The following is a 25,353-nucleotide window of genomic DNA, read 5'->3' on the forward strand; positions in this document are numbered from 1 at the left end:
CATGACTCCCGCCCAAGTATTCACAACATCCCTCGAAATAACGATGTAATTCAGGAGTTCCAGAACACAAAAAAGAACACGAAATGGAACATTTCTTCTTTGTATCTAAAAAGGAGGGTCATGAGGTGCTAGAACTATTTAACCAAAAGCTACTAGCAATAATCCCTCTGGACTGAGTACTTGGAGTGCTGGACAGCTTATCATTATGATTTTGTTTCAGAAAGATAACTTCCAGGCTTGGACTGCCTATAGCTACACCCTGCTCCCTAAATCCGCATTCGTATGAACCGTATCCATCAGTGAAATTCCCTCTATTTCCCCGCATTATTAAGTTTAAAAGGGCAAAATGAGGGACAGGGGCACAGAGAGAATCTTGGCCCAAGAGTTCACACAAAGTCTAGGTGGTGAGCTCAGACAAAGGCGTAGACACAGCATCGATGACAGTCTCAGCTCTGGTAAAAGGAACAGCGTCAACTTTTCCCTGCCTCTCTCTACTTCTCGAAAGCCGGGAACAGCTTTTCTTCTATTCCAGAAATCAGTTGGGAAGTACCAAAAGAAAGAATTTTCTTCAAGGTTTTAGCAAAATATCTTCTTGCTATTATCAATCTCATAGTCTAACCAGCATGAGAAAAGTTACCAGCCATATTGTCTTTCAATGTTGAGGACTCCTGTGCCTTGATCAAGGAACAAAGCCAACCTTCTAAGTCAGTCTCTAATTTATTTCCCATGTGTCCTCCACAAAGAGCACAAACAAATTCTTCAAACCAAGACCTCTTCCTCCCTTCCATTAGGCAAGTACAAATTGTCCAACTCAATCACCTAGCTATATGTAAGCAAGACTGTAGAGAAGAGCAGTCTTTTCTATTCCAGTTTCATGAGGACCTAGATTAGGAAACTCTTGTTTTGACCTCAAATCAGTTTCAGATCAATTTCTCAATTTAAAAATACAAGTTTCAGGGATCTTGAGTGGCTCAGTCAGTTAAGCGTCTGCCTTCGGCTCAGGTCATGATCCCACGGGTCCTGGGATCAAGTCCTACATTGGGCTCCCTGTTCAGTGGGAAGTCTGCTTCTCTCTCTGCCTCTGCCCTCTCTGTCTCTCATGAAAAATAAATAAAATCTCTTAAAAAAAGAAAATAAAACAAACAGAAACACAAGTTTCTTTTCTTTTAATTACTGAGTCTTCATTTAACAATTTTCTCAATTACTGAATCCTTACTTCACATTCCCAGCCTGCTGCAGTCATGAAAAGCCCTTTAAAGCAAGATGATTTCATTTGAATCTAGTCTCTGGGGGGAAAAAAAAAGTATTTAAATGTGCAATTTATTCAAAATACACATCCATTTCTGACTTGAGGATGTTCAGCTTAATAAGCTTTGGAATTCAGACAGTTTTCTCTCCATAGCAGATGACTCTTAAGTCATGACTGAAAATATCAGCACTCAGTTTAATAAAGATAATGACAACTGACCAAAAAAATTTAGGCAAACATCAAGAAAGAGATCGGGGGCGGGGGGGGGGCGGAGTGTATTTTCAGTGGAAGTAAAAATACTATTCACAATCTAAAACCTACAGATCAGGAGAAATGAATACTGGAAGCACTCCTTGTGTTTTAAAGTGACATTAGATGGCTCTGAAAGTTAGCGTTTAAAAATACTCTAAGAATACAAGCCAAATGACTACAGGATTATAAGTTCTCTCTCCCAGTTGTTCAGATATTAAAAACAGGCACAAGTAAGAATAGCCTTCAAAAAAACCTAATAAATAGCACTCAGGCAATGCAATCTACCCAATACGGATACCGTATCACACATTTTTGCCTCCTTTTACCAGATACCTCTAAATCAGAACATGCCTCCCCATTTCTCTCCTTCCTGCATGCCTTCTCCCCTTTAAAAAATAAATGAGAAAGGGAGCATGACTAAAATGACAAGTGAAGGGCACACTCTTCTGGCCTGTGCCCACTTTCCTAAAGCTACCTTCCAGTTTCCCATAGGATTCGTGGACGATGAGCAAAGCCCACCCCTTGCCCAGGTCCCCCTCTCTCCTCGGACAGGATCCTGCCCCCTCAGGACAGTGCGGACTGGCCCCCGGCAGCCAGGTGGTTGGTCCAAGGTGCCGTCTGCTGGACGGAAGCAGTCGTGCCTGGCTGCAGACCTCTCCTTCCCCCACAGGGCGTGCCTCCCTGTCCTGAAAACAAAACCCAACAGGAGAAACCAAGCTGCTCACCCGTCACCACAGTCCAGAGGCAGAACCAACCTAAATGTCCATCCACAGCTGACCAGAGAAGCGAAATGTGATCTATCCAAATAATGGAATATTTTTCAGCCCTAGAAAGGAATGAAGTGCTAATGCCCAATATGGAATAGATGAGCCTTAAAAACACGATGCTACGTGAGACTAGCCAGACACAAGAAGGCCGTGTATTGTATGATTTGTGGGAAATATCTAGAAGGCGGCAAATCCATGAAGATGGAAAGCAGATTCGTGGTTTGCCAGGAACTAGAGGGAAGGGAGATAGGGCCTCCTTTTCGGGGGAGAAAATATTCTGGAACCCAACAGTGGTGATGGCTGCCAGATACTGAGAAGGTACAAAAGGTCACTCATGGTAAATTATGGCTCTTCTAACCACAATCAAAAAAAAAATAAATAAATAAAAGAACAAAAAACAAACCGTGGCTTTCCCTCTTCACGGATTCATTTCTCTCCACGCACCCACTGCCAATATTTTCAAATGTGTGGTTCACACTACCCACCTCCATTTTCTCAGCCCTTGTTTTATCCATAAGCCCCTTAATTTGGTTTTTCACTCCAAAAAGTCTCTGCCTCCTGCACATGTATAAACAAAAGCTTGGGGAACTATTTATAAAGTTCTCCACAAACACTCATATTTTTATACGATCCAGTGGCCTTCCTTGGTGACCTTAGAGCACCATGCAGAGTCTCCTCCTTGAACACTCTTTGCCCCTGACCTCTAGGCCTGGTGTCTTCAAGACCCTTCTTGGCCATCTTGACCTCATGTGCCCTTTCCAAGCTCCTACTTGCCCAGTAGGAACATTCTGGGCTCCCTGTCCTGTATGGTGCCTCGTCCACTCGACCACTCTGGCTGGCACCTCAAGCTTCCTTATTTCCTCCCACAAATTGGGGTCACCTGCATTTCTTTAGTGGATGGAGATGTAAGCTGGCAAATGGACCCTCAATGTTTTCTAAACAAAGGTGGTTCTTTCACAAAGAAGGAACACGGTTTCCTATTGCCGCTGTAATGAATCACCAAATTTGGTGGAGGAAAACCACACATTTATCAGCCTCGAGTTCTGGTGATCAGACTCTAAAATGGGTCTGCTGGGCCACATTCTTTCTAGAAGCTCCGGGGGAGAATCTGTTTCCTGGCCTTTTCCACCTGCATTCCTTGACTCATGGACCTGGGCTCTGTCCTCAAAGTCAACAGCTTAACTTAATCATATCTGCAAAGTCCCCCCCTTGCTGTGTAAGGCACACAGCCACCGAAAAGTTCTGGGCATTAGGGGATGGACATCAATGCATTTCATGTCCAAGAGGGGAGAAAGTTCTAAGCCAAGTGAGGGAGGTTGAGACTCTGGAGAACACACAATAAAGATCATGCAGAAGACTTAGTGAGACGTCAGAAACACGTGGTAAGAGGGTGGTGAGCTCACAGTCACTGGGGCTGGTTCGTCTGTGAATGTCCTCCCCACCCAGTCTGTCCCCTCCCCAGGGAGGCATCTTTGTCACGACTCTACCCTTGTATTTTAACATAGGAGGAGCAGAAACCATGAACAAGTGTGTCCATCCACGGGTAAGGTGTACACAGACAGACATAACCTTTCACTGCATTTTCTTCCTGTAACTGGAGCAACACAAATGTTTGGAAACACAAATGTACTGGAAACATGGCAGCCACTCGGCCACGTTTCACCAGCAGCCCTGTTATTCCTAGCTTTCGGGACACAGGCCCGTCCCCACCCTCCCACGCCCTCTAGTGGCAGCCAGCGTGCCAACAGCGCCACGTGGCAAGAAACCCTTCTACACTGGGTCTGGGCCCCAGTGCTGGAGCAGATTTTACACGCTTGCAAACACGCAGCGTTCTTGCCTGAGAAACTATTCACTTTATGTGCTGAGAATTTATTTTTTTTTCTTTTTGTGATTTGTAGTAGTGCCGTGTAGTAAACTCAGAAACTCAAAGAAGCAGTGGACAGTCTGGTAAAAGAAAATGCCTGAAGTCCATGAAAAGACAACAAACTGTGGTGTAGTCCTCTGGTGGGCTATTATGCAGCAACAACCCAGAACGAACCACAGCTATACACAGCAACATGGATTATTCTGTTTAAAAAACATTTAGTGTTGACCTTAGTTCTAGAAGATGACATAAATATGGTACCAGTTTCATAGACTCCAAAAAAATCTAAGGAATAGGTGTCCATATAATTTCAGTATATATATATATACACACACACACACACACACAAACACACATACACACACATACACATATACATGATATATCACTTTTTTAAAGCAATGGAATGAAGACCACACAATTTGGGGTCATTCTTGCCTTTGGCATAAGGAGGCAGCAGAAGAGGAAGGGAAAGGAGAGACAGTAGCATCAATCCTGTCACAGGGAAAGGCTCCTGTGTATTCATTTTATTATAATATATAACAATATAATATTATATTGTTCAGAATATCAAATATTATCACTAAAGTATAATTATGGAATATGTGTAAGTTAGTAGATGGATAGATGAATAACTGATAGATGGACAGCCAGCCAGCCAGACCACCCACCCAGGGGTGGGTTGTTCGGAAGAGAAAACGAGGTCTTCTCAGCTCCATTCTTCTTTGAATTGCCTAAAGTCTGTAGTTTGGAGCATAAGGATAGAGCTATGAATCCTAGTCTGGGTGATATGATGAGTTTCCAAATTTTACTTAAGTGCAAACTCTTGGATCATACTTCAGACGTGAGAAGATGTAGTTAGTCCTGTCCCCTGCATGTGGAGGCCCAACCTTGGGCCTGTAGCAGGGCCTCAGAAAGGAAGAATTTAAGAATTTTATCCCAACCCTCAGACACCACCTGACCTTGGAAATGAATGATTTTCATGTATTACTTAATAAAGCATTCATACTTTTTTTTTTCCACCCCAATCCTAGGAGACTTAATGTCAAGAGGCACTTGGCCTAGTTCACCCCCACCCCATCCCCATAATGTCTCTGGCTGATTTCTGAGGCTCCATCCTTCCGCAGAGCCCAGCTGCTTCTCTGGACATCGGCCCTGACCTTTGTTTCCAAAGACAGGTCTGCCAGTCTCTCCCCTTGTAACCAGAGCCCGGTCTCTGGACGGCAGCTCCGGAGTCGGAGGCATCAGGCACTTGGAGCCACATTGCCCGCAGACTTCCGTGTGTCACCTCCAACAGCCACAGTCACACACCTCATTCCGCCTGTTGGGGAGCTCCCCTTTTCATGGTCTCTGTGCCTGAGAAAAGCTGCCATGTTCATTACAGAGAGAGAAATGCAATATGGGTAAACAAAACCAAGAAAATAAAAACCACCTGGAATCCCCTCGCTCGGCGGTATCACCTGTGTATCAGCATATAATTATAACGTCTTACATTGTACCTTCCGGACCTATTTAAACCTATAGTTTTGGGTTTTTTTTTTTTTTAAGACAATTAGCAATAAAGGGTAGATTGTCAGGTTGCTAAATACTCTTTTATAATACGATCCTAATAAACTGCATAATATTCCATTTATTCCAGTTACTATGGCAGCATTAAAAAAAAACTCAACTGGTATAAAAAACAATCACCCTCATATACAGCTCCTACCTCAGGACCTTTGCACTTGTTCCCTCTGCCCTAGGAGCTCTTTAACCAGACATGATTCACAACCTCCCCTCCTAGGCTTTGCTTAAAATCCCCAGTCAAGTCTTTGCTTGCCTGAATTATTACAACCTGGCCCTCCTGCCCACCCCTATACCCCCTCATCACCTCTTCTGCTTTAGTTTCCTTGAACATGGTTCACCATGTAACATTACGTGGGGTAGCAATTTATTTTCTGACTCACTCACTAGCACATGACAGAGTTTGCTGTGTTTTCTTCCACAAATGCCTAGAAATACTGGCAATAAAGGCACTCAGTAAATGTTCGTCGAAAGGATGGAGGATGAACAAACAGGCCTATATAATTTTATGAAAAGACTGGAACAAAACAAGCAAAACTGAAAGTGAGTTTAATTTATGGGTGATGGATTTATAAGGGATTTAGGTTTTCTTCTTTATATGTTTCCTATATTTTAAGTTTTCAATAGCATGTATTAATTTTAAAATCGGGGGCGGGGGATATTTTAAATACTACTAGCTGAAAAGACTATAGATACCCATGTTTGGGAACAGTAAAGAAAGAAATCGAAAAAAAGAAACAGAGACAAAGAGAGAGAGAAAAAAAAGACCAAAACTGAGAAGAGACAAAAAGAGAGGCAGAGAGAGATCAAGAGATAGAGACACAGAGGCAGGGAAAAAAAAAAAAAAGTAAAGAAACAAAGAGAAATAGAGGCAGACAGAAACTTCCAGCTCTCTTAGAAGTCCTAATTTATATATTTATATTCAAATAATCACAACATAGGCCAGTGAAAGTTATGAGGAATGCTACGCACTAATCATTCTTTCTCTGGTTGGTTTTTTTTTTTTTTTCCTAAATCTCATGAAGCAAGAATGCTATTAGGTAACATCAATTAGTCTAGCTTAGTTTAATACATGTATAAAGAAACCACATTTTCAAATCCTCAGTAACTCAGGATCTACGACCTAATCAAACCTAATGAGTGTGGGGTTAAGAGAAACTGAACCGTGGGTGAAAATGATCAGTCAGAGCTTTCATTTGTTATTAAGGGGCTGTAGGGACTCAAGGCTCTGCCATGGGAAATGGCAGTGAACACATACTTTTAATTATGCAAACATAAAGGAGCTCTCAATAATTTTTAAAATGGGGGTGATAGAACTCACGTTAAATGAGATTGTTATGGAGTCACACTAATTTAAAGGAATGTCAAAAACTATCAAATGCAAAAAATGATACATTATAGTAAAACATAATATTGAGTGCTTTTCACTTAAAGAGCCTTGAGTTTTAAGTCATGTAGGGCTCACCTAAGGGCTACTGTTCCCAAACCCAGACAGCCTGGCCCCTGGCTTTCCATCCATGTTTTGACTCAATAAATCTGCTTGGATGTAAGGAGACTATGTTACTCATGAAAGGAATATGCAGCCAGAAAGAGGTCTAACCATTGATTGTCCTTGTCAATGAAGCCAGTGGGCCAAGAAATGCACTTCCTCTTTGGTTTGATTTTTAATACTTCAGGAAATGTATCCTTGGGTTGAAAGAGCCATGTCGATTTCAAGGCGAGCTTTTTCTCTTGAATTCACATTCTGGACATGGGCTGCACTTCAGTGTGACAGACTCCCGAGACACAAAGACAGCCCCTAAATGTCTAGCAGGAGACATTTTCAAAAACCCATCAATAATTTTCTATGTAGGTGCACCACTCATGGCAAAAAGAGAAGCAGTAGGTTTCTCTGCATCACTGTGCACACCAGCTTTAAAAACTGCTTAGAGTCCTTTGCTCCATTCTTGTCTTCAAACTGGTCTGATTTTCAAGGCACAACTTTAAAAAATGAATACAACAGATTGGAATCTGGATGAAGAACTTAGAGAAACTTTCAGACCAAGTCTCAGCAGCTCTGGCTGCGAGCTCGCCATCGATCAGTCACTGAATGGGGCTGTTCTTTCCCAACAGAGAGGAAGAAAGGCGCTTTGACTCTCCATTGTGCAATACACGACTACAGAATAATGCTCAATTATTATTTTTGGGGGGGGGAGGAATAAAAGCCTGTTTGGATTTTTATTTTGGCAGAGTAGATATCTCAGTAGTGTTTCGCTCCCGGGCCAGCACAGACATCTTCAGCCAAAGACTTACTCAAGTTTAGATACGCTTATCCTAAAATTCAGCAAATTCTGATTTTAAGGGAATATTTTTTTCTAGAAATAAATCAATTTTCTTCCCATTTAATTCAAACAAAAGTATCCTTCACAGCAAGATTTTCTTTTTAAAAGTCAGGGAGATGTGGCTCCCCCTGTCTGTAAGTTCCGCCTGAAATTAAATTGGGGGAAAAAAAAAAATCCAGGTTTCAAATATAATGCCTTATGACAAAGGGACAAGAGCAAGGTTATTAAACACACGTCACAAGGTGACTTTAACACACATTCAAAAATGCTCAAACTGTAAAATGGACCCGTTTCATTGCACAAGTCAAAAATCATTGCTGTCTGTGCCTAGCAGCAAAGAAAGGATACTTTTTAAAGATACCATGTGAAGATGCAGGGCTTTTTACTTAGTAATTCACCAGGTCGATGTAATTTTGATGAGTAAGGATGAGTCATAAGTACTGAAAGCACAGTTTTTGCACTAAATTCTATTCCTCAGAGGAGACAATTTAGCAAATGCTAGATGACTTTTCACTTTTAACAGAGACATAATGTCATGCTCAAGGATTTAATTAATTACACAGCCCCTACTTAAATGCTCTGTTTGTTCTGGGCATACAAGCCAGGGCAAGCTCAGGACTTGGGTTTTACAACCAAAGATTCTTGGCTCCTTTTCCCCTGGAAAAAAATAGAACCAGCTAGAACGCTCTGACTGGCAGTTATCAGGAAGCTGACAAGGCAGAAGGGCATTTTATCCCACGAAGTGGGTCCACACAGCTATTTCTCCTGAGAGCAGGTGAACACCCCCGCCATTGGACCAAAATAGAGGCAAAAAGCTCACAACGCTTGCTAATCCCTGCTGGCTTTCTGTTCAAAACAGAAACGCTGACTGTTAATTCTCTGCTATGTCTCCGAAGTCAACTCCAGGTGAGGCAAAGTAGATGTGACGTCCTCCCAAATCACTGGGAAGCACTCCCCGATTCCCGTGAAGGGCCCTCTGCTAGAGACGTCGAGATCCCAAGGATACCTGTTCGAAAATCCCAGCACTCTCAGCCATAATTTCCAAACTCTTTTTGCTGCCAAGAAAAAAAACACTGACATTTTCTATAAATTGGCACTGAATGATAAAACAAGATTTTTAAAAAAAATGTATTTATTTACTTGACAGAGAGATCACAAGTAGGCAGAGAGGCAGGCAGTGAGAGAGGAAGAGGCAGGCTCCCCGCTGAGCAGAGAGCCCGATGCGGGACTCGATCCCAGGACCCTGAGATCATGACCTGAGCCGAAGGCAGAAGGCTTTAACCCACTGAGCCACCCAGATGCCCTGATAGAACAAGATTTTTGATGAGAATTTTGAGGAGACTAGCTCATCAGGTTATAACATACCTGACTATTAAAGAAGTCTGTAAAGAAATTTTGAATGATCAGGATAGATGCAAGTGAAGTTATTTCTGTCTAATTTATACTTAGGAAAACCTGGTCAAAATGAAAACAATTTTCTGTTTTTAAAAGGCAGTGTGCACAATGTCTCCTTTGTTAACACAGGATTTTACTCAGTCAGCTGCCAGAGTCACGTGCAGAAATAAAAAGCTCTTAGGACACTAAGGGTCAGACTGCATTTCAATAATCGGAATGAGCCCTAAGAGATGGTAATTTGGTTCAGTTGACAGACTGCGCTGGATACACCCTGTCCAGGTCGTAGAGTTAGTGACTTACTATTTATTAAAGAAATAGGTCAAGCATGAGCCCTTTTCAGAACTTATCCACTACAAACCACAGTTTCACAAAATCAACTTTCCACATACAAAAACCAATATGAGTAGGGTTTGATTAAAATTTACCCAACTTTGGGGCACCTGGGTGGCTCAGTGGGTTAAAGCCTCTGCCTTTGGCTCAGGTCATGGTCTCAGGGTCCTGGGATTGAGCCCTACATCGGGCTTTCTGCTCAGTAGGGAGCCGGCTTCCCCCTCTCTCTCTGCCTGCTTCTCTGCCTACTTGTGATCCCTGTCAAATAAATAAATAAAATCTTTTTTAAAAAATTACCCAACTTGTATTACTGACGACATCAGAAATTAGATGCTGGTTTTATTGTTATTTACCAGTAAAACCCATGTGAACTTTGCGAATAGCCTTTAAATGCCCGGAGAAATTACACACATAATGTACAGCACCGTCTTCACGCTAAATCTTGAGGGAAATACCTATATATCCATTTGTCCAACCTTCAGACACTTCAGCTCTTTCCATGTCTTGGCTGTTGTGAATAATTCTGCAGGACATCTGGGGCAAGCATCTGTTTGGGGCCGTGATGTCCTTTCCTTCAGCTGCATACCCAGCAGAGGGATTGCTGGATCATGGGGCAATTCTATTTTTAAGTTTTTAGCAACCTCCATCCCGTTTTGCATAGTGGCTACACCAATTTACATTCCCACCAACAGCGCACAAGGGTTCCCTTGGCAAGGAGCTCCTTTTTAATTTAAAAGCTTTACAGCGGCATTACGAAGACAGAATGGTCCATTATTTGCTTCACCTTTTTACAGTGAACGTAATGATCTTTAAATGAGGCAATTAAAGCCCCACCGAGAGAAGGCCTGGCTCGTTCTGAGATTGAGACAGGGCAAACCAGCCATGGAAGCGGAAAGACCCGAATCCCATAACGCTCACATGAGCAAAAGAGGACCTTTCTGCCTCAGAAGATCCTCTCCTACAGCACTGTATTTTGTCCTTCAAATAAAGTGGTTTTGAATTTTTTAATATGGAAAACACAAGCACTGCTCAGTACCAGACACCAAGAATCACCATAAGCAACACACCGAATCAAAGAAATTAGAGGAATAAATATTGTAATTTCGCAACTCTGTGATGTAGAGAGGACAGAATACAATTATGCAGGAGAAACTGCAGGAACTCAGCCATCAGAAAGAATGAAAACTTACCATTGGTGGTGACATGAATGGAGCCAGAGAGGATTATGTTAAGTGAAATAAGGCAATCAGAGAAAGACAGGTATCCTGATTTCATGCAAATGTGGGATTTAAGGAACAAAATAGATGAACATGGGAAGGGGGATTAAAAAAAAGAAAAAGGGAGGCAAACCATAAGAGACTCCTAACTATGGAATTAAGGGAGGTGGGTGGGGGATGGGCTAGATGGGTGATGGGTCTCTAGGGCACTGGTTTTGATGAGCACTTATATGCAAGTGAAAAATCACTACATTCTACTCCTGAAACCAATATCACACTAAATGTTAACTAGCTAGAATTTTTTTTTTTAAATCTGGGGGAAAAAAAAGCAGTGAGAGAATACCAAAAAGTATCCTTTCTACTGCAGATTAAATACCTTTTAAAGAGTCACTGGTCAAACAAAAATGTAACAAGACAATTAAAGGAAAGAAATGGGAATGATTCTTTGATCCCACGGCTAATCACTAGTTAGAAATTCTGATCCCAATTCCGACATGGGGCGGGGTGGGGCGGGGTGGGCAGGAGGGGGACTTTCTCTACACCACCTAGCTCTTCTAGGTCACCAGCTGAGCATTCTACAACTCAACTTGATTTTGACATTATCTGCCTGGACGAAGGTAGTGTCAGAGGCCCCAGGTTAAGTTTCTGGCACACAAGACTGTCCCCTCCCCCACTTCAGATGCCAAGTGCAACCCGGCTGTCAGCCGTGCTTCTGACCAACCTGCTATGGATCGGAGGTTCCAATAATCTCCTCCCTTGTGTTCCATTCATTGGCTCCAGCAGCTCCCAGAACTCAAACATTGTACTTACTAGATTACAGGTTTGTTACAAAAGAGCTAACTCAGAAACATCCAGCAAGAAGAGAAGCATAGGGCATGGTAAAGGGACACAGTGGGGAGTTTCCATGCCCTCCCTCAGCGTGCTGCTCCCACACAGATTGCGTGTCTACCCACCTGGAAGCTCTCCAAACTCTGTCCTTTTGGGTTTTTATGGAGGCTTCATTCCACAGGAACGATCGATTAAATTATTGGCCATTGGTGATCGATTCACCTCCAGCCCCTCTCCCTTCCCAAGAGAACGGGAGCAGGATTGAAAGTTCCAACCCTCCAACCACAAGGTGGGTTCCCCTGACAGCCAACCCCCGTCCTTTGTGCAGTAGAAAGGCCACCTCGTTAACATAAAAAAGACTTCTTTCTCACAACAATTAGGAAACTGCAAAAGTTTTAGTGACTCTGTAACTTGGGGACAAAGGCCACATCTATATTCTTATTATGAATCACAATATCTCAAACACACTAATACCTTGAATTGCATTACAGACTTTAGAGGGCTGGAGGGAATATTTAAAATGATTCTCTCTCTCACCTCCTCAGCGGATGAGAAGAACTGAGGCCAAGAGTGAAATGAACTTGGCGAGACCATCAGGTATGGGACAGGGACCAGGATGAACCTGAATACATATCTAGGTAATTGTGAAGTGAATGAGACCCTCCCTTAAAATGACAGGTTATTTCCAGGGCACCTGTGTGGCGCAGTTGGTTATGTAACCGACTCTTGTTTTGGGCTCAGGTCATAATCTTAGGGTTGTGAAACTGAACCCCGCACTAGGCTCCTTGCTCAGTGGGAGTCTGCTTGAGTTTTTCTCTCCCTCTCCTTCTGCCCCTCCCCCACCCCGTCTTGTGCTCGCTCTTTGCCCCTCTCTCTCACGGAGATAAATACGTCTTAAAGAAAAATAAAAAAGGTTATTTCCTTTATAATGCCTTCTCCAGAGGCACATGAGCACTTTACCAAAGTGGTGAAATATTATACATCTTAAAAAAGCCTTATTATACAGAGCTACTCACTCCCTGACCAAACCCAGGGTTGGCAAAGTGAGCTGCTAGGTCCTGCTCACTATTTTATTTTTTCCAAATGATTATCAAACACTCAAATAGCTTCTATACAGGCAACTTGTGTTAGAAGGGCTTGGACAGCAAGGGCTCTGGAAAAAGCAGGCAGTTGCTACCTTCACCAGCCAAAATAAGTACCAGTAAATCACAAAGTGCCTTTTAAAATTCCCTTGAAATTATACTAGATCCCTGGATTGTATCATCCCTCTAACCAAAATTAAGGAGCAAGCTCAATTTCTTCACTTGCCCAGGAAGCTTAGACGCACACCGAAGGAGATCTGGTGTGTCTGCGGTGGGCAGGACATGAACCCAAGCCCCATACTGCCAGCCAGGCCAGCCAGGGGTGGTTTGTGCCTAGAGGGGCCTACGTGCCACACGGGCATCATCGTTAGCCAATTTCAAATCATTCTCTCCGATTCTGTTCTTTTATTATTATTATTATTATGTTACATCAGTCACCATACAGTACATCATTAGTTATTGATATTGTGTTCCATAACCCACTGTTAGCATATAACACCCAGTGCTCCATGTAATCCGTGCCCTCCTTAATACCCACCACCGGGCTCATCCGTCCCCCCACCCTGCTCCCTCTGAAACCCCCAGTTTGATTCCCGGAATCCACAGTCTCCCATGGTTCATTTCCCATTCTGATCCCCCTCTTCATTTTCCCCTCCCTTCTCCTAAAGTCCTCCATGCTATTCCTTATGCTCCACATAGAAGTGAAACTATATGCTATTTGTCTTTCCCTGTTGGACTTATTTCACTCAGCATAATCTCCTCCAGTCCCATTCCTGTTGATACAAAAGTTGGGTATTCGTCCTTTCTGATGGAGGCATAATATTCCATTGTATATATGGACCAGATCTTCTTTATCCATTGGTCTGTTGAAGGGCATCTCAGCTCCCTCCACGGTCTGGTGATTGTGGCCACTGCTGCTATGAACATTGGGGTGCACATGGCCCTTCTTTTCACCACATCTGTATCTTTGGGGTAAATACCCAGTAGTGCAATCGTTGGGTCGTAGGGTAGCTCTATTTTTAACTTTTCTGATCCTGTACTTATCCACAGCCTTCTGGTCTTAATTTGATTTGCCAAGCAGATTCCCCTGCTTAAAATAACCAACTTGGTGAAACCTGACAAACATTACTCTGGCCCGGTGGTCAAGGTGAACACCATAAGTGATAAATTGCATCAATGGGAAGTACCCTTGATGACAACGCGCTCTACCCAAACCCATAACCACACACCGGATTCTCATAAAGGGACACCCTACAGTATATCTGACTAGTACTCCTCCAAACTGTCAAGGTCAACAAAAATAAGAAAACTCTGAGGAGCCCGAGAAGGTATGTCTACGAAATGCACTGTGGAATCCTGGATGGGGATCCTAGAACCAAAAAAGGACATCCGGCGAAAACTAGGGAAATCTGTACATAGCGTGGATTTTAGCTAATAAGAAAATATTGATTATGGGCTCATTAATGACGATGACGTATGGTGGTAATGTAACATTACTACGTGAAGAGAAGGTAAGGATTGTAGTCCTTGTATATGGAAATTCTGTCCTCTCTTCTCGATTTTTCTGAAAATCTCAACTGTTCTAAAACATAATGTCAATTTTAAAGGAGAGAACTAATTGATGGATTTGAATCCATTGGACATCTTGGAAGCTCAGTCACCTACCTTACTCTTAGGCGATAACATTGGAAAACAAAACAAAACCAAACAAACAAACAACCAAGTTCCTTACCTTTCGCTGAGGCTTCTCCACAACTGGGCACCTGTAACAAGGACAGGCCAAAAGCAAGACATTAACGGAGGCGTTTTTCTCTTGAGGCATTTCTCAACTTAGAAATATTCTGAGCTATTTAACATGAAATGCTTAGGGGTGCCTGGGTGGCTCAGTCGGTGAAATGCTTGCCCTCACCTCAGGTCATGATCCCAGGGTCCTGGGATTGAGTCCCACATGGGTCCTTTCCCTTTCCTTCTGCCTCTCCCCCAGTGTGTGTTTGTGCACACACACACTCTCTCTCTCTCAAATAAATAAAATCTAAAAAAAAAAAAAAAATGCAGAGCTATTTAAACGCTAGGAATTATCAGACCGTCCAGTGGATACTTTGGCACTACAGATAATGCAGTGATTAGTTCATGAATATTTGAGATCCTGTTACATGCAAAACACTCAGACAGGTGCTATGAGAGACAGGGCCCTACATCACCCCTGGTCCTGCTTCGGGGACTCGACTGTTCAGTAGGGCAGTCCTGGCAAACTCTCAAGTCCTTGTGAACTGGGGCACAAGCCCAAACCATGAGAGTTCAGGGAAGAGAGAAAATCAGGCTGCTCGGGGAAGTACCAATAACCAAGGCAGCATTTCAGGTGGGCTTTAAAACAGTACAGACAAAAGAACTAAGGCAGCTGCTACTTGAGAAAGGAGATTTTTATCTATTCATTCTTTAGGGATTTTGAGCTTATATCTAGGCTCAAATGAAATCAAGAGAAAAAATGTATACTTAGATAAAGCATCTGCTTTCTTGACTGGCTTGCTTTTTTCATCGCGCTGTATCTTAGTATTACAGCCCCTGCTACCTGCCTTAATGAGGTGCAGTTTTAGAAATGGCCTCGAGGTGGTTTCCGCATTTTTTCCACGAAATGAATGCCAACGATGGTATCCGTTTTGTTCTGCAGCATCCCCTATCAAAGATCTATGCAATAAATTCCTAAAGTTGATCCCAGGGAAAAAAAAAAAAAAGTGTTTCTCAAAATTGTTTGCATTCTTTCATCAGACTATTAGAAGAATTATTCAGTTGGTCTAGCTTCCCTTTTTTGCCTTGGCTGCCGGTAAGCCCGGGGGTGAATCTGTCACTCAGTTACAGTCACCATATTAGAATCCTGTTCCATCTACCACACCTTTTAAAAAGTCTGATTTTTTTATGATCCCTATAAGCTTTTGGGGTTAGATGGTATATATTTGGGGTTAGATGACATGTCAAACAAAGCACTAATCAATTCAAAAGAATCCAAGGAATTCTGAACTCCCGTGAGGCCTCGAGCTGACGTTGGGGAGTGGGATAAAGCCAAGCATGAACAACCCACCCCTCATAGGGCATTTCTCAGCTAACACTGGCTCCAAGAGTGAGAAAGCAGATAACACTGTGGGATGTTTGCTGGTTCCGTCTGTCATTAAAAGGGAGGAAAAGGGGTATGGTTGCTGGCTAAGGGGACAACGACATTGACAACGGCAAGGACAGAAGCACCTCAGTCACAGAGCACAGAGCAGGCTGAGGCCGTGCGGGACTGGGGGGCAGCGCAGGGGGAAGAGGCTGAGCCGGACAGCATTTGCACTGAAAGCTGCGAGCCGGCTCCCGGGGAGCAAGGGGCTGGCAGGACAAGGCTTAACCGGGCAGTGCGGGTTTCCCGGGAGGAGGGGATGAAGAGACAGAGGGGGAAACGCTCCACAGGTGGCCGCGTGGGGACCCGCTGAGCCCTCCTCCCGCCGCACAGGGTGGTACTGGAATAGGATATTAAAGGCAGCCAGGGGTGGAAGTTCTGCTCTTCTGTAATGAGAGAGAACGGGGAGGCGATTGAGGACCAGCCTAGGGCTGCAGAGAAGTTCCCCAGGGCGTGAAGGAAGAGGAAGCGAGCCCTCAAGGCAGGCACCAGGAAGCCACCGCAGCTGGAGGCCGCTCACGCTGCTTCTGGTAGGTTCCACAAAGACTAATGCACCCGAAAGGATCGCCACTCTTGGGCTCACCTATGTCCTAGGGAGCATCTAAGATGGCATCAAAGATAATGATGCGGGGGGCGCCTCGGGGGCTCGGTCGGTGAAGTGCCTGCCTTCAGCTCAGGTTGTGATCTCGGGGTCCTGGGATTCTGCACAGCGGGGCTCTGGGCTGGCAAGTCTGCAGACGCGGCTCTGGCCAGCTCCGTGCGGGGCTCAAATGGGCCTTTGCCTGCAACGACTCCACCGAAGGGGGCCTGGGAACCCCCTGTCCATTCGGCTCCAGGCTGGGGGGCGCTCAGAAAGCACAGCCCCAAGTCCCGGTTCTCCTGGTCTCTTGGGGCAGGAGCAATGCTGTCCTCAGAGCAAGGCCACCCCGTTAAAACCCTGACGGAAAGCTCGGCCCGGGCCACAGGACGGCCCTGCAGGATGGGGCATGAGCACTCCCTGGGCCAGGGAGGCCGGGGGTGGGTCCAGAAGGCACCAGAAGCTCTGCACTGAGGTGGGCTGGCACAGAAAGGCGCCCCACACAGAATGCCCGAGGAGTGCGCAAACCTGCATCACCCCCGTTGTTCAGGCTCTGCACCAGCGCTGAACCACACGGACAGTCACAGCGCCCGAGCTGCTTCTGTTCCTTGCTCTAGGGAGACCCTCACACAACTGTGTGGTTGTGGGGTGTCGGTCTCTGCCACTTCACGGGATAAGGTGACTGACTGTGGGCCTTTCTGCCCGGAACCCTGCAAAATCCTATTTTCTATGGGAAAAGGGAGGTACATGTGGGATTGAGTCAAGGATCAGGAGATGAGGTGACTGTCCTGGGTCGTGCAGGTGGGCCCCAAATGCGATCACAAGTGTCCCTGCAAGAGGGAGGCGGAGGCAGGTGTGGTGAGGACGGGAGAGGAGGGGGCCGTGAGCGCCGCGGCAGGGAGTGGACTGACGGGCTGTGACCACCCGAGGCTGGGAGAGGCAAGGAAAGCTTCCCCAGAGCCTCAGGAAGGGACGCAGCCCTGCCAGCGGCTTGGTTTTGGCCCCACGCTACTGATTCTGCACGACGGGCCTCCAGAAGAGCGAGAAACGAGACTTCCGTTGTTCCGAGCCACACGCTGATGAGGATTTGTTACTGTAGCCCCAGGACACTGACACAGCCACGACAGGTGCCCTCTGCGGCTGGGAAGTGGCGTGAATGAGCTCCAGGCTAGACCCTTCAGGCTCGTGTTCTCCTAACTCTCCCACCTTAGTCCGGTAAAGGACTGAACCTTTGTAAGCAGAGGGGTCCTGCCCTTTAGGAACGTGGACATCCCATGTTCCCAAGAACATCAAGCCAACGAGGCAAGGCTGAGAACGAACTCTGCGTGAGCGGCCAGGAGCGAGAATAGAGCAACTGCAAGGTTTTCCAGCTCTGTCCTGGAGTTTTCCAGCTCTGTCCTCACCTTCCATGCTTGCCTGCTCCTGGCAATGTGCGCCCGGAGGGGACCCAGTTTGATGCAGCCCGGGCACCACAAAGAGGCTCATCGGCAACAGCTGCTGGCAGAATTTTTAAGCCATCCTTTTCTTCTCGGATTCCCCTGAGGAAGGCCCCGGAGGAGGAAGACATTACGAAGTCTAGTGGAGAACAATGGGCTCTCCTCTATCCATTAGGATGGAACCAGGGCATCGCCACGCAGGGATTGGACTGGCTCCGGGCAAAACCCCACGGCATGAGAGGCTCCCCCTCCAGGCAGCCTTACTATATCTGGGGTGAACAGAAAATCGCAGGGCGGGTGCCCGAGAGAGTTAAGAGTAAGGGAGTGGGTGGGGCGCTGGGGTGGCTCAGTCCGTTAAGCATCTGACTCTTGATTTTGGCTCAAGTCATATCTCAGGGTTCTGGGATCGAGCCCCGCATTGGGATCCCCGCTCAGTGGGGAGGCTACTTGAGGATTTTCCCTCTCCCTCTGTCTCCCTCACAACCCACTTGCATTCGCTCTCTGACTCTCTTTCTCTCAAATAAATAGATCTTAAAAATAAAAGTTAGGGAGCTGGGTGACTGTTTTCTGAAACAGAAAATGGTGGGGCAGGGGAGGGGACAGAGGGAACAGCGCGTCCAAGAGCACGATCGTCATCGAGAGACTCATGAGAAGCAGTCACTGCACACAAGCGCCGCGGTGGGAGGTCTCCTAACCAAACCTCCCGTTTCGTGCTGCCCCCTTTCAGGAGATTGGCTTCCCCACATCAATTCTTCAAATTAACAAGTTTTTTGGTCACCTTCCCAAATCACTGGAATGAAGAAATTTCTTTCAAACCTTGAGACGCAGCAATGTAAAACCATCTTTCTTAAAAATTGTTTGCACATGGTTTGCTCTAAGAACTGGAAAGACTTAAAAGATAAACCAGAGCTCAAGCTCGCTGTAGAACATGAGGGTGGTAACTCAGTCACAGCTTCTGTCTGTGGCCTCAGGGTTGGCCTTAGGGAGAACAAGGTACCTCCCGCGGGACAGGCCCCGGGATCCCTGCCAGGGCAAGAACTTGGGGAAGACCCCTGTGGGCCGTGTGGAGGTTACACTTAATGAAATCAAATGTCTCACTGTAACCTCCTCCTCTTCTCTGTTTTTGATCGAATCTATCTTATCACATTTAGGTTCGTAAGGCTCAAATATTCCAAGGAGGCCATTTTGCTCATCCATGAAAACTGACTCAGACGTTGGTAGAAGAGGCCTCTCCAAGTGCAGAAAAGCTTGACTCTGATTTCTAATACAAATTACTCAGAAAACACCTGAAGCAAATTTCAAAAGTTATTCAATTTCTCACTTCTAAACAATGTTGAACATTAGTTCGTTTTTCATCACTGTGAACTCATTTGTTAAAATGTACATAACTATTACTTGTTCTTTGGTTTTTGTTTTTAAGTCATCTCTACCCCCAACATTGGGCTTGAACTCATGACCCTGAGATCAAGATTCATACCTCTACTGGCTGAGCCCCAACTAGTAGGCCCTGAATTGTTCTTTCTTCATTGAGGCAGAGAAAGTTTATACATAAACGCTCCATCTTCCAGTGGTCCAAGTTTCGTCGTGTGGGTTGTAATAAAGATTTCACCGTTAGCCTCGCTGCCGCCAGATATGATACTCACATATCAAAATGATATTTAAGGAGCGCTTAGAGCCAGAGAAACTAGCACACACAAGCCTTTTTGCCCAGGAGCAGTAGCCATGACTAGGGACAACATCAGGTAAGTAATTAATAAGCAATAAATATTTACCAAATAAATGAATATTCATTAAACAATAATATCAAAGTCAGTGCCTACATAACCTGTTACTTTGTTCCCTTTTAAAACTACCTGGCTAACATGCCTACACAAAGATCAGACACTCAGGGTCCAGAAAATTACAGCCTGTAAAAATGAATTCTCAGTTTTCTTACCTCTAGCTCTAGACAAAACCATATCCTTTATTATTTGCATAATAACACGCCCAAGAATCATGACAGAAATCAGGTGATACACTCTCCATGGCGTCAGTGCAAGGAACCTATAACAGCAAAAACAGACAAATTATTAGTTCAACTGGAGGATTTTTATCCTTTTTTAAAAATTAGGTTTACTTCAGGGGTGCCTGGGTGGCTCAGTCAGTTTTGCATCTGCCTTCGGCTGGGGTCCTGATGCCAGGCTCCTGGGATCATCCCTGCACATCTGGCCACCCAATGCCCCCCCACCTCCCCTCACACTTGCTACCACTACCACTCTCCCTCCTGGTCAGGCTCCCCACACGGCGGGGAGGCTGCGTCTCCCCTGCCCCTACAATGACTCTCCCATTCTCCTTCACACACCCTCTCTCAAATGAAGAAGAAAAAAAAAAAAAAAACAATTAGGTGTAGTTTCACCATAGAAACAACAATCCCAATTTCAGTTTTCAGAATCACTCCAATGAGACCACATCAAAGTGATCTCACGGGCATCTAAGTCAGCAAAACAAAAAGTGCTTGAGCCACATCGGCTTTTGTGTTAGGCTTTCTGCTCTAACCTCTAATTTGGGCAGAGGATTTGCTCCGCGGGGTGTGGCCCAGCCATCACTCTGCTAGCAGACGGAGGACGGAACTGACTTGCAACCGAATCATGAGGCCCCAGAAAGGCAGAGCCGCAGGGTTTTCCGACATGCGGAGAAGCTACTGCAGATGCCCCACACTGGCCGTCCTCTCTGCTCTGCTTTATGCCACATTCGTTTATTTAAGGACTACCCTTTTCCTCCAGGCTCTCAAAAGCAGCAATTAAGGATTCAAGGTGCTTGCCTCTTCCTTAAAATCACTATTGGTCTATCTGGCCCCAGAGGGAAACAAAGAATTCTTTATCAAGAACAGCACACAAACATGGCAGCACATTTTTATAATTGGGCCAATAAAGAAACGGAACGGCTACTCAGTCACAAGCTCTGAGGCTTCATGCAGAGGTGAAGCCTGTTCTATACAGGTTAATTGGTCAAACTGCCCATTAATATTAATTTTGATATAATCACAGAAACACTGACTTAACATGTTTGTCATTTAAAACTAGCTGCAAGGCACTGTAAGCTTTATAGAGAAAAACACATACTACAAAGAATCCTGATTTCCAGGAACTTACTTCCTCATCAGAGAGGAACACCTGCCAAGCTAACAAAATCCAAGACAATGAGTCTTAGGTTCTCTAATAAAACATGAGCAAAGAACAAAGAGAAGCAAAAAAAGGGGGAATCATTCACTCACTAATAGGGGAAGATTTTATGGACGTGGCCCTTGAACTTGGCCTGGCAGGATGGATGTAATTCGGAGGAAAACAGAGGCTGTTCCAGGTGGAGAATACAACATGTACAGAAGATCAGTGTCAGAGAAGGGGAAGGTGTGCCTGGGGCATGCAGAGCGCTCTGGGGTGCCCCAGCAGGAGGAGGTCAGGTGGGTCAAGGAGAGATTTGGGAGACTGGCAGAAAGAGAAGGTATGGAGGGGACAGGCCAGGAGCACACTGTGGCAGGCCACGAATGATATGCTAGGGCGTTTGGTCTCAATGTCACCAGCAATAGAGAGAAAGCCAAAGGTATAGGGTAGGAAAATGGAATGACGGGTGATTAAGAAAAACGCCAGAAGGCAACTGAGAGAATGAGGTGGGCAGTGAGGAAGCAGGGAGGTCAGGATCTATTAGAAGGTTGTGTGATATGTTTGGTGAGAAGTGGTCCATGGGAGACGCTGGTGGTAAGCCAGGTCCAGCTCTGGTTCTAATATTAGCGGTGTGTGACCTGGGTCAGGAAAATGCAGGTAGAATAAGCCCATGTTTCTTCAATCCTGGTGTGCCACAGCCACAGGCTGCTGCCTGGAAAGCTTGTTAAAATGCAAATTCCCAGACTCCACGTTCCTCCCCCCAGATCCTCTGAAACAGGTAGTCTAATTTTTAGTATTTACATTCAATAAATATTTCTTTGGAAAGTGTCTACATTGGGCCAGGCACTGAGCTACCAAAAGGAAATAAACAGTGAACAAGAAGCACAGAGGAAAGGAGCAGACACACCAGAAAACCCCTAATGTCAACATCTACACTTTTTATTAATAATAATTTGTCTTCTGCTCCAGGACTGCTACTGGCTCTATTCTTTGAGCTCATATAGGTTTGTATTAACCAAGGGTGTTTTGTGGTATTTGTTTTCTTCTTGCTCACCTCCTCCTATCAGGCTATGATCACTGCTTGCTGTTGTCCTTGGGTGCCAGGCTCGCTCAGTTCTCCCCAACTGACACTGACCCGGTAGTTTTCAAAATTTTTGATGGTGACCCACAGTCAGAAATTCATGCATACAAATGCATACAAATGAAACCAAAGTTTCAAAAATAATATTTATCATTTTTTTTTCAGACACAGAAAGAGCAGGGGCAGAAGGAGAGTGGGAGAGAGAATCTCAAGCAGACTCTGGGTTCCACATGGCATCCAATTCACGGCTTGATCTCACAATCCCAATATCATGACCAGAGCTGAAACCAAAAGTTGAATGCTTAACAAGCTGTGCCACCCCAAGCACCTCAATTTACCCCTTTTTAAAGATTTTTAAAGTAATCTCTATACCCAATGTGGGGCTTGAACTCACAGTCCTGCAGTCAAGAGTTGCACACTCTTACCAACTGAGCCAGCAGGCGCCCCCAAATAATATTACCTTTATCATTTGTAATGCCTTCTGATGTTTTCCAGTCAATTCTATTATATTTCTAAATGCCGACTATAATTCTAAGATGATTCAAGGTTCATAAATGAGTTGTGATTCACAGTTCCACTCACTGCATCAGAAAATATCTATAGATGTTCAGTTAGTATGGTTTTTAGAATAACCTGCTTTGCAGAGTCAGGCAAAGCCTTAGGAAAGTTCTCTCAAGTTTAAAGATCTCCACGCAGCCAGGAAACCAGTTAAATGTCTTTAAAAAAATAAAGAAATGCAAAACCAACCCAAGCAGTGAAGGTCATTAGTTATTTTCTTAGTGGAAGTTATGAACTTCTACAAATAGAAAAATGGCAAGATTTTAACCCTCAGCCCTGGCTGCTGGAAGACTCTACTTGGAGGGCATTGACTGCCATAGCAACTCAAGTTAGGGGTCCAGGGCAAGGGTCCGGGGGCATTTTGGCTAAGTGTCCATTGGTCATTAAGAATCCTCAATCATATAGACTGGACTGTTTAATCAATGATGCTTTGATCATTTGTAAACCATCTGGAAGAAAGGAAACTTGTATATCTATCTCCAAAAACACTGAGGTGAAAGAGAAAGAATAAAACTTTGCAACCAGTCAGCACATGTCCCCAAAGGGCCAGATAGAACAGTTTTTCAGCTTCATCGGTCCTATGGTCTGTCACGACTGTCAACTGTCACCATGTGAAAGCAGCATCATATTAGATAAAAGTGGTGGTAATGCAAGCTGGTGCAACCACTCTGGAAAACAGCTGAAAACAGAGCTACCCTATGACCCAGAAATCACACTACTGAGTATTTACCCTAAAGATACAAATGTAGTGATCCAAAGGGGCCCGTGCACCCAAATGGTTATAGCATCAAAGTCCACAATAGCCAAACTAAACTATGGAAAGAGCCTGTTGATGTCCATCAACAGAAGAATGGATAAAGAAGATGTGATACACACACACACACACACACACACACACACACACACACACAATGGAATACTATGCAGCCATCAAAAGAAATGACGTCTTGCCATTCAGAGTGACGTGGGTGAACTAGAGGGTATTATGCTAAGCAAAATAAGTCAGTCAGAAAAAGAAAATTATCATATGACCTCCCTGATATGAGGAATTTGAGAGGAAGGGAAGGGGGTTATGGGGGGCAGGGAGGGGAAAATGAAACAACATGGCACTGGGGAGGGAGACAAACCATAAGAGACTCTTAATCTCAGGAAACAAACTGAGGGTTGCTGGGGAGGGGGCGATAGGGTGGTTGGGTGATGGACACTGGGGAGGGTATGTGCTATGGTGAGTGCTGTGAAATGTGTAAGCCTGATGATTCATAGACCTGTACCCATGGAACAAATAATTCATTATATGTTAATAAAAAAAATTTTTTTAAAGATAAAAGAATGGGTTTGGTTGTGTTCCAATAAACTTCATTTACCAACACACACACACACACACACACACACACACACACACACACACACACACATCCTCGGTCAGGTGCAAAGGCGATCCCAACAAATTCTGGGGAAGGAATGCTGAAGCTGTATGGAATCCCATGATTGTCACCCTGGTCGGTGAACATTCTCGACTCCAAGACTGAAGTACAGAATTGTCTGCGAAACAAATTCCTAATAGTATCATTCATACCCAGAAAAACCTATGCATATTTGGTATTTTAATTATTTATACTGTTTAAGATGGTTCATCTCATGGTTCCAATTTAAAGTACGTGGCTGTACAGACTTGTGATTTGAAATGAAAATCTTAGAAACACATGAGTTTAATTTATTCATTTTCCAGGAATAGCCTAATATTTGGGAAAGCTTGGGTTGTTGCAGTTATCTCTTGAAAGTGTTAACTTTGGTAAATTTCATGCAGGTCAAGAGAAACCAAAGTATAATAAAGAAGTCGCAACAATGTTGCATCCATGGCCCCATTGTACATGCCCATAGAATACTCCCTGCCATCCCCAGCGCCCAAGATTACTTGAAGCAAATCGCAAATATCATATAATTACTGCAATATTGCAATATTTAGGGGCACCTGGGTAGCTCAGTGGGTTAGGCCTCTGCCTTGGGCTCAGGTCATGATCTCAGTGTCCTGGGATCAAGTCCCGCATCAGGTTCTCTGCTTAGCAGGGAGCCTGCTCCCCCCCCCCGCCCTCTGCCTGCTTCTCTGCCTACTTGTGATCTGTCAAATAAATAAATAAAACCTTTAAAAATATTGCAATATTTATTGGCAATTAAAATTTACAAATATGGCCACATATCTTCCCTATAAGAACTTTTTAGCCTAGCAATAAAAACACTATCTTTCTTTAAAAAATTGTTCTAATTCCTTAATACCATCAGATATTCCAACAGCTGCGTATTTACCCAGTCACCTTCTATACACACACGTGCACATACACACGTGGACCAAAACAAGATGGGAAGGAGTCATACACTGAAGTTGATGCTGTGAGTTTTGAGCTTCCTGGAATTTATAGGGCTCCTGCTCTCTCTCTCTCTCTCTTGCTTGAAGTTCTTTGTGGAAGAAACAGACTCATTTGTTCAGTAAAATTTTCCAGAGGTTGAGAATCTGTCATGGAATCCTGTGCTTTAGTTTAACATT

The 25,353-nt window shown here is 44.5% G+C and overlaps 1 protein-coding gene across 1 annotated transcript in view; it reads right to left on the reverse strand.

Moving 5' to 3' along the window:
• Window positions 1–25,353, reverse strand: part of RETREG1 (reticulophagy regulator 1) — a 128,338-nt gene that overhangs the window by 75,329 nt on the left and 27,656 nt on the right. The window contains exons 2-3 of the mRNA XM_059173684.1: window positions 19,969–20,075; window positions 14,601–14,631 (exon numbers count right to left, since the gene is read on the reverse strand). Coding sequence (XP_059029667.1) covers window positions 14,601–14,631; window positions 19,969–20,075 — 138 coding nt within the window. The remainder of the gene's footprint in view (window positions 1–14,600; window positions 14,632–19,968; window positions 20,076–25,353) is intronic.

Source organism: Mustela lutreola, chromosome 5 (genome assembly GCF_030435805.1).
Source record: "Mustela lutreola isolate mMusLut2 chromosome 5, mMusLut2.pri, whole genome shotgun sequence".
NCBI classification, from domain to species: Eukaryota; Metazoa; Chordata; class Mammalia; order Carnivora; family Mustelidae; genus Mustela; species Mustela lutreola.